We start from the raw sequence: 15587 nt of genomic DNA, 5'->3' as shown, positions 1-15587 counted from the left end.
CCGACCTGCCATCCCTCCGTCGGAGCTCCAGGTCGGCGATACGGTTTCCTACGAGCTTTCACAGTCCTTGGTATTTTCCATGGTGTTGGCATCAGGCTGACAGACATCTGTCTGGAGAGCCTCGGTTTTCTCTCTGGGGTGCTGCTTGTGGCTGCGAGTCGTCTTCAGCTCGGAGGGAGCGGAGTGGCCTCGGGGTTTGTCAGCCCGCTTGCTGCTTCTCCTGCCGTCTGCCTCCGCTCCCCAAATCCACTCCTCCTTTGCAGGCTCCAGAGCGCTGGAGACGGCGGAGTGAGGCTGAATTCGTTCTCGCTCTGTAGGAAACGGTGCAGTCTGGAACGCAATTGGAGGCTCTGAAAATATATCTGCCTATGACATTATGTTGGGTTCTGCTTTGATTTTCCTCTCAGAGGAGCATCTCTACTCATTTTCTGGTTAGCAAAACCAGAAAAGCGTTGAGAAGCTGTTGAGCTCGCAGCCGGCTTTGTTTCCAGTGTCATATGAAAGCTCTTAAGCCCACAGCTTCTAGCTGTACTAATGTTTTTTGGGCCCAGGTTTTGCATAAGCAGCCTGGGACATTGGAAAGGGGCCTCGTTCGGGGGAACTGCTGAGCGTTCACCTTCCGGAAGTGACACCCTTTTAAAGCGTATCCCAGAAATGGAGGCACCCCAAACCCCCAGCGTGGTTTGCAAATGCCATCCAGATTTGGGTTGGAAAGTCCAGTGGAAACGCGGGAGGCTGTTTGAACTGCCGTTTGCCTCCGTGTCCTGCTGCTGCCTCTCGACGCGCTCAGTTTTCATCCCGGTCCGTTAATACCGCCTGTGCTACTGGCCCTTCTGCTGTCGGCAGCCACTTCTGTGCGCAAGGGCAAGAGAGAAGCAATTTGTTCTTGTTGCCGGAGCGAGTTTGGCGGCAAATGTTGAGGTCAGAAGCAGCGTGAGCGGCTGATGGTGGACTTGGCTAGCGAGCGGCGTTTGCAGAGCACCCTGGGCGTTGCAGCTGCTCGCTGTCCTTCTGAGGAGCTTCGTGCCCTGTTACTGCCTAACCACCTGGGAAAAAACGGCCCTTGTTTCAGTCCGCCGCTTCTTCCGGACGAGGCGTTCTCCCGTGGTGGGAGGGTCGGGATTTAGGTGTCCCGCGCTGCGTTAGTGGTGTCCTACCGCTGCGGCGGCCGGATAAATACTTCTCGAGATGTGGCAGCATGGGGAACTGGACGGGTTGGGCGTTTTTTTGTCTCTCCGGCTGCCACAAAGAGTCGACATCTGCCTTCCCGAAACAGCTTTGCAACCGAGCAGTGGCCAGTGTGCCCTAACAGCTGGCTTTATTTGATGTTAGCGTGAAGCAGGCCGAGTTTCAACTGTGTTACAGGCTGAGCCTCAAAGCTCTGCGCCCGTAGCTCTCCGCTGAGCTAATTCCTAGACATTCGGATAGCGCCTGGCGAGCTCTGCTGTTAGCTGCCTCTGCGATACCGAGAAAATCACCCAATTTCTCCGAGCCCCGTGCACAGAGCGCCCCGCGTTTGCCCCGGCGGCGGCTGAGGATTTCGTCTCCGAAACGCCGAGGCGCGCCCCGCCGGGGAGCCGGGTCGCACGTCGGGAACCGCCGCGAAGGGCCTGGCGCGCGCGCGCTGCCCGAAAAACCTTGTGGAAGCGGAAAGTATTATCGTTCCTGTTTCTGTTTGCCGGGACCTAGTAATTAGTTGCTGCTCTTAAAGTGCTTTGAAGCGCTCAGCTGAAGCTGCTTGACGAGCAAAAACTATTATTATGTATGTGCTGTTTTCCAGAATCTCTCCTGCACCTTGAGATGCTCTGGTTCACGCGTGCGTTTCCAGCTCTGTTAGCGATGGGATTATTCCCCCGCCTGGGCGTGCCTGCCAGTTTGGCATACCTAAAAGCATCCCAATTGGCTCTAAATTGGCCGCCGGGCGAAGTCGGCGGGCAGAAACCGCCCCGGCGCGACTCCGGCTGTGCCCTCGCCTCGCTCGCGGTTAGGGCAGACGCTTGCGCTCTTGCGAGGAGCTTGGTGCAGCGAAAGGGATTCGGCCGGCCGAGCTGCTGCCCACCGGCTCAGCCAGAGTAGGAAGCGGTTGGAGCAGCCAGGAAGGCAGCGTGCGTCCCCCGGATTAATTAATAACGAGAGCTGGCGCCACGCCAGGCCCAAGCGGCCGGGAGATAAAGCACGCAAGGGATGGCGAGCCGCGGGGGGAAGGAAGAGTTTGACTTTGCTGTGTGGCTAAAGGGGAAATTTACAGTCGAGTGATTTATTGGACGATTTCTCCCAGATTCGCGGCGTTTCCCCAGCTCGAGCTCGGAAAAAGGGATCGCCGTCCACGTTTGTTCGAAGGATCAGAAAACTTCCGAGTTCTCAACCGCAAAATTAGATAAAAAGGATTTTTCACCCCCATTTTTTGTCCCGTGCCGGAGCTGAAGGTGCCCCCACCCCTGCGCTCCTGCCCTGCAGAGGGCACTCGGGAAATGAGGCTTTTCCCCTGCGTTTAGCGTGTTTGCGTGCTTTGCCACCCAGGGCAATGGGAGGCGGAGGAAAAATCAACCCCTGCTAGATGCTACGGGGAGGATTTGCAGCAAATCTGCAGATTTTACCGAAAAGCGGTTACCGCGGACCTTCCCCGCTACCTTTCCCCAGCTCGTTTCTCTCCCCGTCTCGGCTGGCTGGTCGGCGATGCCGTGCCGGGGGGCTGTCCGGTGCCGCTGCGGCGGGGCGGGGAGTCGCGGGAACGCGGCCCGGCAGGAGGACCGCGTTGCCAGCCAGGGCGCCCAGGACGGGCAGCGGGGCTGGAAGGAGGCGCTGAGCTCTCATCGTGGCCCAGCTTGGAGCGCGACCCTGGGATTTCGCTGAGACTGGAATTACCCAGGGCTCATTTCCAGAACTGGAGAAATCGCAGCCAAACGATGGTTGATGACAGGTCTGGTGCTTTGATAATTGGCAGCAACTGGAGGTGATTACGTTTTGGGCTCCTTTTGAAGATGTATTTACATTGTTGTGTTAACTTTTGCAGGCCAGGTATAAGGCGGTTGCATGCACAACCCGGCAACCTCGGAGCGATGAACGTGCCTACGGAAGCTGTGAGCGAGAGGAGCCGAGATTGTATTGAGACTGCTCAACTCAAAACAATCACGTAAAGCTCTGAAAAGATTGGTCTTAGAAGTAACACATAAAAACATCAGTGAAAAATACCTGAGTTGCGCTTTTTCCATTTTCTTACTTTTTTGGATTGTTTACCCTTAGCTGAAAAGACCTTTCCCGCTGTGCAGGGGAGCTGGAAAAAACTTGGTAAATCACCTTAAAGCAATGTTCAGGACTGAGCGTCTAAGGCTAGAGAAGATGCATCAGGAACAAACTTCTTGACTTTAGCTTCCAAATAACCTAGGTGATGACGTCTTACAAATGTCACGAAAGAACTAACCACGGCATGTGTTTTTATTTGAAGGATATAAAAAAAAAAAAAAGATTAGCATGAGCTGATGATTCTGTAGAGCAGTTTCTTTCTGTTGAGAAAATTGTTCTCGTCCGAATTCTTGGCATTGTCTGCTGCCCTGTGTTCCTTTTGTTTCCTGGGCTGCCATGGAAATGTCCCCCTTTCCCCCCCGGTCCTCTCCACGCGCCTACTCCACCGTCATCCCCCGCCCCCTCTTTGCATTAGCTCTGCTGCCCGTCAGACCCTTTTTGGAGCTAATTTAATTAATTAACCCAGCACAAGTGTTCTTCTGAGTTAATCATCGACTGGGTTTACGAATTAAATCAGCTCATGGAGGAGGCTCACAGCACCAGAGCTCTGGCCCAAGGATGGTGGCTGGAGGAGCAGGAGGGGACCGTGTGGGGCAAGGGGTTTTCCAGCTGCGGGCACTGCTTTCTTTGGGGGTTTGCGTTCTGCCGGATGCGTGAGCCGAACCGGCTCTCCCTGCGACCGTGAGGTCGGATGGGAGGGAAGCGTTGAGGTGTGGACTGGGATGGGGGAGCTGGGACCGACCCTTGGGGCCGCAGCTGCAGTAATGCCAGCTTAATCGTAGCAGAAAATCACGCTCTTATTTTTAATCTCAGGGCCTTGGCTGGGCTGAATCCTTTAGGCGTCTGGCAGCAGAGCCAGCCGATGACCGTGGGATGGAGTTTGGGGTTTTTCAGCATGGTGGAAGTGGCAGATGGCAGCCCTTAGTGATTCGGGACTTTGTCTGATTGACATGGCTGGTTGACCTTGGACTGTGGAGTTTGTGGTGACTTTTCAGGGACCTTTATGGCTTAGGGAGCGTGTGGGTTGACTTGGTCTAAGCTGAGACGTTACAAGCTCCTTAACTGATCCTGAGCCCGAAGGAGAAGGTTCCCAGGAACGAGCCTGTAAGTGTCCAATTGGCAGCTACTTCCCTTGTGCAAGCCCGTGAGCCAGGTGTCCTCGTGCAACGCAACGCAGCTTTCCGTTCATCGGAGAAGCCGAGCTGCGGTTGGACAGAGGGACGAGGCTGTCCCCGTCCCCTGTGGGGCTTCCGTCGTGGCGGGACAGCACGGGAATGCCGGCTGCCTTCGCTCTGCCGGGTTTGCCCTGCACGGGACAGCAGTGGATTTTGGTTTTGCTTCCATTCCCCTCGAGAAGTTGTGCAAGGGCTCGGGAGCTCGGCTGCAAGGAGACCCGTCGCCTTCCCAGAGCATCCGCCCGCTCTGGGATTTTTGGGGTTATTTTCCTGGAATAAGGAAATGGCAGCTTGGAGCCTTGGAGAAGGGGTGAGGGAGCGGGGATGCCGGCGGCCGGGACTCTTAACGTCACTGAGAAGTTGTTTCTATAATAGCTGGCTGCTACAAATAAATGATGGTGGCAGTGACCCTTTAACTGAAAAGTGCTGCCATCTGTCACCTGTCGGTATCTCTGCACCTCAGAAAAGCAGCTGTAGCTGGGTGCAAGGCAGCTGGAAAAGGGGCGCGTTCGAGACCCTCGGCTGCACAGCGTCGCTGCATCTGCAGAGCCCGGCCGAGGGTTTCGGCGCGGGGACTTGCTGCCGTGCACTGCGTGGAGGGGTTGGTTTTTTCGGGGGGGGGGGGAGATGGAGGGCTTGAGCGATGCATTCCAGCTGAAACTTGTAAGGCTGAGGTATTTTAAGTATATTGGCTTAACGAAAATGATTGTGAGCTTTGCTGGGGCGGATTGACAATTAATTTTTTTTTTTTTTTTTTTTGCAAGGCCATAAAAATTCCATTTCTGCTGTGGAAAGTTTTAACCTCTTCGTTACCCTGGAACTTGTTTCTAAGGGCATTAATCGGGGATTATTTCAACTGATGGCTCCCTGGTGAACTGGTAAAGGATTTGGGGGGAAATGTGCATGCTCTTTGGGCTGCGCTTTTTATCTGGACCTCGCTTAGCAGCTTGCTCGTAGTGACCTAGTTATGGGTAGAACCATGCCGGCTCCTTGCGCCTGTCGGTGGGTAGTATAAGCACACTTGTGCGCTACTGCAGGGGAGAGGGGGGGGAAAAAAGTGAGCATCTGTCCAACAGTGGAATAAAGCTAAAGGGCAAGACCGCGGCGCTCTCCGCCGTTGCACGAAGGAGGTGGCTGAACCGTGCGGTCCGAGCTACGTCGCGTTGCCCCGTGACGCAGCCGAGGCGCTGCGGAAGAGGCTGGGCGTGAACAGCGGGCATGGGCAAGTCATGGGGACACTCCTGAAGATGCCACTTCGTCTCTTTTAGCAGCCACTTGGGATTTCTCTGATTTGGATAGTGAAATAGTGTTTTTTTTTTTATTTTACGTGCATGGTTTTTCCTTTGGGTGACTCGTGATATGTGCATTTTGAAAAATGCATCAGTGTTTTTAGGGGTTACCCTGTAAAAGGGAGGTTGACATCACTTATTCCTCATGGGGCTGTCTGGTTTTTTTTTTTAAAAAAAAAAAAAAAGTGTGATTTGTGACTGTTTCGGGAAGAGACAGCACAGAAACATTCCTCCAAGCACTGCGGAAACGAAAATCTCTGCTTCTGAAGAAAATCACTGCCACGCTTCACTAGCAGCCGTATTTTGGGGAGCACCACAGTACCGCTGCAGCTAAGGGCACCGTGAGCTTTGCGAGGGACGGGCACGGCCGAGGTCTCCGTTTGTGGGTGTCCGCGCTCTCTGGGTGGGAAAGGACCCCTGTGCGGGAGGAAACCCCCGGCTGGTGGCGCGGGAGCCGGCGCTGGGTTTCCCCCGCGGGAAGAGGTTTGTTCGCGCGACCGCGGGGTCGGGAGCCGCGCGGAGGACCCACAGCGTGAATCCGAGATGTTTGCATCTGGTGTTTTTGTGATCTGCCCGTGTTTCCCAGCCTGCTTTTAAATGCAACGTCAAGCAGTGGGCAGGGCCCGCGCTGGGTTTTGTTTTGGAAAAAGCATCTTTCTTTCCTTTCTTAATGAACCGCTTTGAACTGCACTGGCGTAACGTGCTGGCAAATCCCAGATAATCGTTCAGCTCTGGTTTTGATTGCCTGTCGTGCTCCCTATCTGGTGTGTCTATCTGGAATTGTTGGAGCTGCCTTCTGGACGGGTCCGCCGCGGCGGAGGAGCGAGCCCGCGAGCAAACAAGCGCCGGCCTTTCAGCGCGCCCGTCTGATCGATAAAGGGGGCTTTGATGGACGAGATAGCCCCGACGCCAGCCGCAACGTAGCTGCTAGAAGTCGTAGCTGCCTACGATGAGAGTCGTTAAAAACGTGGCGTGTACCATCGAGGCAGGCCGCGTGGGACGGAGACACTGGCCGCCCTTCGGAAGGGAGTCCAGCAAGCGCGTCTCTGTCCCGGGGGCAATAGATAAAAACATAAATAAAGATGTGTTTTCTTGCCTGTGCATAAAGGGCAGGGTAGAAGAAGAGAAGGAAAAATGGAATAGTTACTTGAAACGCAGGGACGCGCTTTTGGGCCCCGCTGCCTGGGGAGTGGTAGCGGCTAATAGCTGGAGGCGAAACTAATACTTGGCAGGGGATGAGACGCGGCGCAGGCCCCCTTGTCCTAGGGGCTCGCCGAAGTGCTTGCTGTATGTCAGGGCTGCGAGATGAGTTCATCTTTTCCGGATTTGTTGGAATACGCTGGGAGATGAAAGAGCAGAAACGCACGCACCTCGGCGCAGGCGGCGGCGGGGAGGGAGGCGATGCCGGGGCGCCGGCGAGAAACGGGACCCTTCGGCCGGCTTCCCGCGGCCTTTTCGGATGAACCTGTTAACTGTCTCCTTTCAGTGCGTTGGGTTTGCTTTAGGACCGCGGGCAGGTTTCTCCTTCAGCTAGCGCGTGGCTTTTGAAGCCGTTCTTCGCCCCTGTCCCCCAGCCACGAGAAGCGGGGTAGAAAGGCAGCTTTCAGCTGCTTTATGTGCAGTTCCCTAAAACTCGCCTCCTCGCCCGTTTGCAGGAGCGGCGGGCGTGCAGGGCAGCGTCTCGCTGTGCAGGGACGACGGAGGTGCCAAGCGCCGTGGCCGGCGCTTGGAAAAGGAGGTTTCAGCCCCCTGAGCTGCACGCGTGGGTGGGTGAGCTGATGCTCAAGCCATAGACTGCCTGGAAGTCATCGTAATAAAGCATGTGATCACAAGCTGGACTTCTGTAAAACCTTCCCCTGGTTTTGGCATGTGTGTAAAAGGGTGCTTTTATCAAAATATTTGCCAGTTCTTGGAAAGCAGGCACCGTCAGGGATGGTTGCAACCTGCCATCAGAGGTCCTAGTAGAATGGGTGCCCTTTTCCTCCTGCTTGGGTTTCACTCCACTAGGAACGTTAATTTGCAATAAACCGTGGGAAACACCTATTTAAACTGTTTATTGCTAACCGTTCCCCTAATTAATTCCGCTGAATGGGAAACTGAGTTTTGACGTTAACCCGTTCTTAGCTTGTAAGGGGAAATCTCGGGGGGGCTAAGTGGCAGTTTCAAAAAAATGTAACAGAAGCTCCTTACCTAATGGGCAGGTAGGGCTTTGTGGAGGTTGGGAGCTTGAACGGATGCGGAGCTCTGTAATTGCCCTCGGCCTCCAGGCCCACGCCGGGAAAGCTCCCAGCTTGGGCTGCAGCTCAGGGGCTCCCGCAACATGAAAGTGAGGCACCAGCAGCACTTGGAGTTTGAGAAGAGCGTCTGAAGGTACTGGGGGCATCTTGACTGTACGATATTCCAGGGGGAAGAGGGCTGTGAAAACTGGTGTCGTTATTCTGCCCAGCAGATCAGGCTGGTTCGCCCGGGCTGAGCACCGCGGAAGATTTAACTGCGAGTGAAGCTCAGTGGCTCAGTGTCCATGTTTGGTTCTGGCTGGGCTGCTGTTTTCATCATGTACAAACTATATCACGTTTCATCTCTTAAAATCCATAAGTATTTGCCCGAGTGCTTTTTAAAGAGCAAAATGCTCTGATGATCTGCATGGTAGCGGACCAGGGCAAGTTGTCAGAGGAGGCCAGAGGTTTTTCAGCCATGCCAAGCTCTTACCAAATCCTCTTTCAGGGATTTGCACAGACCTAATTGAGGACAGTCTTGCTTCAGTAATGTTCAGTTAGATAGGGCTTTGTTTGGGTCAGACTTGTGGTGATGCCATCAACTGGATTAACAGAGTTTCTGCAAACACTGCAGAAGTCCTGTAAAGAGGTTCTGAAACTTTTTGTCACCAGTTTCCTTCGAGTTTCTGTTCATGGTGGAGATCTTAGTATATCTTATTGGGACTAGTCAGCTCTTCTTGTTTTTTGGTTTTTGTTTTCGTTTTTTTCCGCCTAACTCAAAATTAAATTTGAATCTTCTTCTCTTCCTCCCCTAAAACTTCATGTTCCCATGACTAGTGCTTTGCAAGGCATTGTGACATGCTTCGGGAAGAGTCAAGTCCAGTGGACAGAATTAAATGATGTGTTTGGATACAACATATTCATCACGCAGTTGCAGATGAAGTCATTACCCTTCCAGGGCAAGTTGTGTTGTTCCTGTAACGCCTCATGATCCGGGGGCAGTAGGTGCCTTTGAGATGGCAAAGGACATTATTGGTCAAAGAGGAAGAAAGGGAGATAAATCTTTGCGTTTACGTGATTCGTTTTGTTGCTAGCAGAGTGAGGCGTTTGGAAGAGCTCCGGTTAAGTGACTCCCTGAGCAGTTCCCAGCCCTCTAGGAGGCTGGGAGTCAGGTTTGGGCAAGCTGGGCTTCGCTTGCAGCTTTAGTGCCCAAAGCTCGCGGGGTGGGAGGGCGCTTCTGCTGGTGCTGGTCGGGGTGAAACGTCATGCCAAAGCGCGCTCATGTGATTGTGCTGGACGTTACTTCCTTAGAATAACTTTCTTAGTTGAACAGGAACTCCAGCTTCCGCCTAAAGGATGGACAATTAATGTATTCAGTTTGACGCAGCCTCTCCTCGTGCAGAGGCAGATCCAAGGTGAAATCAGTAGTTTGGGGATTGCGAGAGGAGGAAAGGCAAAGGATTGCATTGGCTGGCTAGAGAGCAGCTTAATATTTACTTGGGCTGTGAAGTGCTTGGGAGCAGATTTAAAACTCACTTATTTTTGCGTACATGCGCATTCAGGACTTGCTGTTTTAGAAGGCATTTCTTCTTGTTGGTGATGTGCAAAACCAAAAATAAAACTATCATCGATGCAGAGCAAAATATTTCCTACAGATCAGCACGTTTTTCGTAGTCCGGCTCCCACAGTCTGCTGCTTTGGGGAAAACAGGATGAGGTTTCAAAGCGCACCGAAGCCGTTCAGAACATACGGCGAGTTTCAGGCAAGACCAGGACGCTGGCTTCCAGCGCTCTGTAAGGCGGCCGCTCACCTCGCGCGAACGCTCTCCGGCTTGCTAGCGCAGTACCGGCGCGCAGGGTTTTCTGCGTGGAACTGTCGTTTTTAACTGCAGCAGTTGCCGGGGCCATTGTACCACCGCTGGGGTCGTTCCCGGCTGCGTCGGCAGGAAAACCGCCCGCGGAGGATGTGACGGGGGCGCGGGAGCCCTTGTTGGGGTCGGGGTGCGACGGGTTCGGGTCTCGCTGTGCTGCGAGCGCCTGCGTGAAATCCCACGGCCTTTCTAGTCCTCCGGTGAGAACAGAACAAAAACCATAGCGTTTATCGTCGTGCCGAGTGGTAGCGATACTGAAAATGGAGGATTCTCATGCCTCGGCTCCGGGATCGAGGAGCCTAAAGCAGAAGGGTGAAGCTCGTTGTTAGAGCCTTCAATGCTGCGTGCCAAGGTAGCTGCTGTCAGGGCTCAGCCGGTTTCGGCACTGCTCTCCGAGCTCAGCTCTTCGGTGGTTATTGCATTCGCTCTTTGGGAAGTGACTCACGAAGAGAGCCCAGGTCAGGGCTGATAACCCACAGCGCGTCCGGAGCGCCGCGGCTCGCGCCCGAGATGAGGAAGGCTCTGACTGCGCCTGGGCACGGGTGACTGTCCGTCTTGGACAGACAGCGAGCGCACGCTCCAGCCAAGAAGCGGAACGAGGTATTTCCTAGCAGAAGAGGAGAGCAAAAGGCCCTTTGAATGTTTGCTCTGCTTTTCCATTGCTCCATCTCAGGACGGGCCAGATCTGAGGAGGAGCCTCTTGACTCAGCTCCCCTCCGACTCCCCCCTCTCCCGAGGAGGGTTTCAGGATAAACACAAGGAGCGTTGGCTGGAGCATGGTCTCCCATTTCCCCAGGCCCAGGACGCATCTATAGGGTTGCTTTGGGATCCTTTTGTTGCTTTCCCCAAGGCATCTTCCCGTGTTGTCTTAGGTTGTAGAGCTCCTAATGCCTCATTTAAGGGGAGCATCTGAGGACGGGCTCCAGCGGGGAGCCGCTGGGATAATGCCTCACCTAACGGTGTTCAGCGGGAATTTCTCCCCTGGCTTCTGGAGGACCTGGAGGCCAGCTTCAGTATTCAGGGGCATAAAGCTGTTGTCTCTTTCTTGCGTGGAAGATTGTCTTAACCCCTGGGGAAGTGGCGTTTCTTTCCCTAGTGGGATGCAAGTGTCTGATCGGCGTGGGCCGTAATTCCCCGTGCTGAATACGGGGGCCGTTGCTGTGGGGCGTGAGACGGGGCGGCAGCGCGCGTGGCGGGGTGACCGGGATGGGTCCCGGAAGTTAGCCAAGCGGACAGGAGGCAGCGGGTTGTCCTGGCACTCTGGGTGAGGCTGGGGCCTGCTCCCGGGCGTCCGCCAGAAGGGGCTGGCGCGAGACGATGACCGTTGCCCTTCGCTTGCGGCGCTAAGTGCTTCCAGCCGGGGTGTTTCGCCTTGGAAGAGCCCAGTTACCTGCCTGTAACTTCCCTTCCCCCCTTCCTCTCCCGCCCCTGAAATCTGTATAGTTACAACTCGAGTTAAACTCCAACAAAGCCGCTTAATTCACAGGTTGTTAATGGGAAGGAAAGCCCATTCCACTGCAGGGTAATTCGAGAATGAAAAGAAACGGGGCTGCGGGCCTGTGCTTTAAATCCGGTGCGTCAATAGAGTCTCTGAAGCAAAATAATGGCATCACCCTGTGTGCGAGTTAATCGGAGTTGATGGCATGCAGGCAGGGAGGTCAGCAGGCCACCGGCCTCCGATGGGTTGTCAGGGAGCTTAATGCAGGGCCCCGAGCAGGGCTGGCGCGAAGCGGAGGAGCCCTTGCCGGGCGCAGCTCCGGGGCCCTTGCCCGGCGCCCGCGGGTTCAGCCCGGAGCAAACCTGCCAGGAGAGTCTTAACCAGCTTGGGGCAGAGCGTGGTGTTTTGGGAGGACGGCGCCCGGAGGAGCGCGGCGCGGAGCCCGTGTGCCGCGGCTCGCTGCAGCCTCGGCGCGCAAGCAGGGGGAAACGCGGCTGGCTGGAGTAGGAAGTTGACCGTGAATGAAGAATCTGTTCGTTAGAAGGTCGTCTTTGAAATCCCAGAGTGGTTTTCTTTTAACTAGTTTGGTGGCAGCAGGATTGTTGTTAGAAAGAGGTGAATTCACCCCGTGAGGGGCCCCCGGAGGGCTGAGAGGTCCCGTGCTCCGTCTCAAGGCATCAGAAATACTGCAAGGAGCTTTAAAAAGGCTTCTAGCTGCCTGTATCCCTCCCATCTTCCTTTTACGTTGGTCCTGGAAAGAAAAGACCTTGTTGTCCTGAAGAGAATTCCATGGTTTTATATAAAAACACGTATAGTTTGTAGAAAACACTACCCCTGTGGCATGAAGTGTCTTCTCAGATTTCATGTTCCCCGGGGGAATATCCGAATCCTCATCAAAGGCTATTACACAGCAGAGATACTATGGCATCTTCTATCTGCACAGTTCATGGACATCCCCTGCTTTTCAGCTCAGCAGAAGGTTAGGTTGCCTTTGAAAATGAGGGTGCAGCTGAAGTCGCTTCCATTTTCGGATGTTTGTGGAATGAATGAATTGTTAGCTGATCTTGTAGGCTATCAGAGAAGAGTCTGCGTATCTCCGTCGGCTTGAGCAGGGTAGTAGGGTAATGTTCTTCCCCTGCTTTGACACCAAGTGTGTTGAAGTAATGACCTAGGTGCTAGCAGACCACTGCAGCTGGCCCATGGATGGGGTGTGACACCAAACCTGTCAGTTTGGGAAGTAGCACCGTAGCGCAACAGCCTCATGTGCCCTCGGTGCTAGAAGCTGGTGCACCTTGGGTGGGAGCCCAGCTAGTCCCAGAGGCTGCGGGGTCCCAGCGGCCGGCCTCGGGGCGGCTGCCCCGTGCAAGTGTTAAACGAGAGTGTGACGGAGGGCTTGAGATCCCCGGGAGCCCAGCAGTTGGGTGGCCAGACAGGTCATCAGCCTTGAGTTGTCTTCCTTGGTGGCATTTGACATAATCGTTTGAATGGAAGTTTTATTCATGCGTGAATAGAGCTGATGGGTGGAAATAGTTGTTTTTTCCACGTTCAGTATATGTCTTTTTTTCTAGGCTGTGACAGCAACCGCTGACTGTGTCTTTGCTTTTCCCCGCAGATGCCAGTACGTCACCCGATGCTGTTAAAAGGAGCCATTGGTGTAACGTGGCCTACTGGGAACACCGGACTCGCGTTGGCCGCCTCTACACAGTGTACGAACAGTCTGTCAGTATATTTTATGACCTACCTCAAGGAAACGGCTTCTGCCTCGGACAGCTAAACCTGGAAAACAGGAGCGAGACTGTGAGAAGGACTCGAAGTAAAATCGGCTACGGGATTTTACTTAGCAAAGAGCCGGATGGTGTGTGGGCCTACAACCGCAGCGAGCATCCCATCTTCGTCAACTCCCCGACACTGGACATCCCCAACTGTAGGACTTTGATAGTGCGCAAGGTGATGCCTGGCTACTCCATCAAAGTGTTCGATTATGAGAAATCCTGCCTCTTGCAACACGCCACGGATCTGGATTACGCAGACGGGCCCTACGACCCAAACAGCGTTCGGATTAGCTTCGCCAAAGGCTGGGGGCCCTGCTACTCGAGACAGTTTATCACGTCATGTCCTTGTTGGCTGGAGATTTTACTCAGTAACAGTCGATAACAGTCAGCCTCTGACAAAAGGAAAAAAAAAAAAGCAAACAAAAAAGACACAGACTATCCCAAATATCATCTACCTAGATTTAATATAAAGTTTTATATATTATATGAAAATATATATTATACTTGTAATTATGGAGTCATTTTTACAATGTAATTATTTATGTATGGTGCAATGTGTATATGGACAAAAAACAGAAAATGCACTTTGGCTTATATAATTCTTTCAATACAGATTTTTTTTAAAAAAAAAATTATACAGCAAAAATAGGAGAAAGCCCTAATTTTGATGTATGGTTTTTCTGAAATATTATTACTACCCAGACAAAAGCTCATACCAGTCACTCATTGATAATAAAGTATTCGCATTATTGGGGGGGGGTTTAATTGTCTTTTTTTTTTTGTCTTTTTTTTTTTTTTTCCCCTGACTTTTAAGTGCTGCGGTCAGGTGCCATTCCCAGGGGGCGGCCGTCTCCCGGCGGAGCCAGGACACTTAGTGGGGGGGGAAAAAAATAAACAGTTTGGTCACTGGAGGGCTTCAGCTGTCTCCAAGAGCTCTGTAAATTCGGGCAGTTTGAGAGCCAGGGCGGGAAGAGAGAAGATGAGAGGGGAAAAGCTCCAGGCTGAGGCCAAGCAGGGGCTGGACGCGACGCTGCTGCGGGCGCGCGTCCACGGGCTGGCGGGTGTCCGCGTTGGGTGCGATTCCCACCCGCAGCTGCCCCGGCCCGTCCTTCGGGCGCTGCAATTGTACGGGAATAATAGCGGCAGCGCTTACAGCCAGGAGAGCTCTCGGACCGACGGCCTGGCCTCAGCACCTCGAGCCTCGCTGGAAATTCTGGCTAAAATCCGATCGTGCCCCGACTTTTGACTCGCGTTTTATTCCTGTCAGCGCTGTAGCACCCATGCAGTTGTACGGGAAGGTTGGATGTTTTCTGACTTCGCTTCGTTAGGGATGTTTTTTAACTGCGTTATTTGTTGCCAGTGACTGGTGTTGCCAAGTGTTACGGTTTTATTGCAAATCTCTACACGTTTGATTTTCGTGACGTCCCTGCCTCTGGAGTCCAGCGACTGCAGAAGCTTTCAATTTAAAAGCGGATGTTTTTGTAGCCCTCATATTTGCAGTGGAAAACATGAAGTGGGACCCCCTTAGTGGCTCAAGACCCAGACAGAAAGTAAAAAAGGACATAAACTTGTTATTAAAAACCCTCCTGACACATGTCGGTGTCGTGCATTTTGGCAACTCAACTGCTTGTTTCTGCAGCGGGGAGGATGCGCGTGCGGAGCGGAGCGCCGCTCGGATCCCCGTGCCGGGGTGCGTCTGCAAGGCGGGCTGGCGGGAGAAACCTCTCGCTCGGACGTCGAGCAACCCTGGCGTGGAAGTCGGGGAGAGACGCAGGCAGGGGATGTTGCAATGACGTTTCCACAGCCGTTTTTCAAATTATAACCGTACTTGAAATGATATTTAATTGGGACCACATTGGCTGAGTTCACGCAGCCCCAGTATTAATACTTGACATCATTAATTTTTGTTTATGTTACAACCATTGTTGTCAGGGAATTGGTGTCAAAACATGTCACGATTGTTTAAGCCAGCTTTCAAGAATTTTACGGATTATTTTTTCCTTTGTCCCCTTTGGCTTGGGTTTGGTATGTTTTGCCATACCACATACCACCTACGTCGCTCTATCACTTTCATGCAATTGATTAAAAGGCCATTTTTATTTTAGGTAATCTTATTACAAAGATGGGTTTAGCTAACCACATCTTCGTTTTAACTCAACCAGCCAAAAGCTTATCTGCTTTTCACTGTTTGTTGTCTGTTTGCTTTCCTTTGCTCCTCTTTTCCCAGCATTTCCCCCACCACCGAAAAGGTCTTGCAGTCAGACCCGGAGCAATTTCCCAAGAGTGCCGGCTGTCTGCTGCTGCGACCCCACCGTCCTCCCGTGGCCTCCTCCTCATGTGCGGAAGCAGAACGGCCTTGGGTCTGCGCAGAGGACTCCGCGGCAGCCGGTTGCCAGACACCCGAGGATGCATCTCATCTTTTTCCCATGAAAAATACCTTGTCCTAGCGCCTGTGGAGGCCGCGCGTCTCGGGGTGCTTCTCTGGATCTCGCTGGGCCACCGAGAACTTGCGTCGCTGGAGGGCACTGCATTGACCAGGCCGCGTGCTTGAATTTCCACGGGTGGCATTAGCGGGAGCCTTGGG

General features: G+C 53.4%; 1 protein-coding gene across 1 annotated transcript in view; it reads left to right on the top strand.

The window, feature by feature from the left end:
* The window catches only part of SMAD6 (SMAD family member 6), a 47916-nt gene extending 33318 nt beyond the window's left edge, over positions 1-14598 (top strand). The window contains exon 6 of the mRNA XM_068958952.1: positions 12844-14598. Within this exon, the coding sequence (XP_068815053.1) occupies positions 12844-13385 (542 nt within the window). The 3' untranslated portion in view covers positions 13386-14598. The remainder of the gene's footprint in view (positions 1-12843) is intronic.
* Positions 14599-15587: the final 989 nt, after the last annotated feature.

Source organism: Struthio camelus, chromosome 12 (assembly GCF_040807025.1).
Source record: "Struthio camelus isolate bStrCam1 chromosome 12, bStrCam1.hap1, whole genome shotgun sequence".
NCBI classification, from domain to species: domain Eukaryota; kingdom Metazoa; phylum Chordata; class Aves; order Struthioniformes; family Struthionidae; genus Struthio; species Struthio camelus.
The sequence above is the reverse complement of the archived record's forward strand: the minus strand, read 5'-3'. Positions and strand labels throughout refer to the sequence as shown.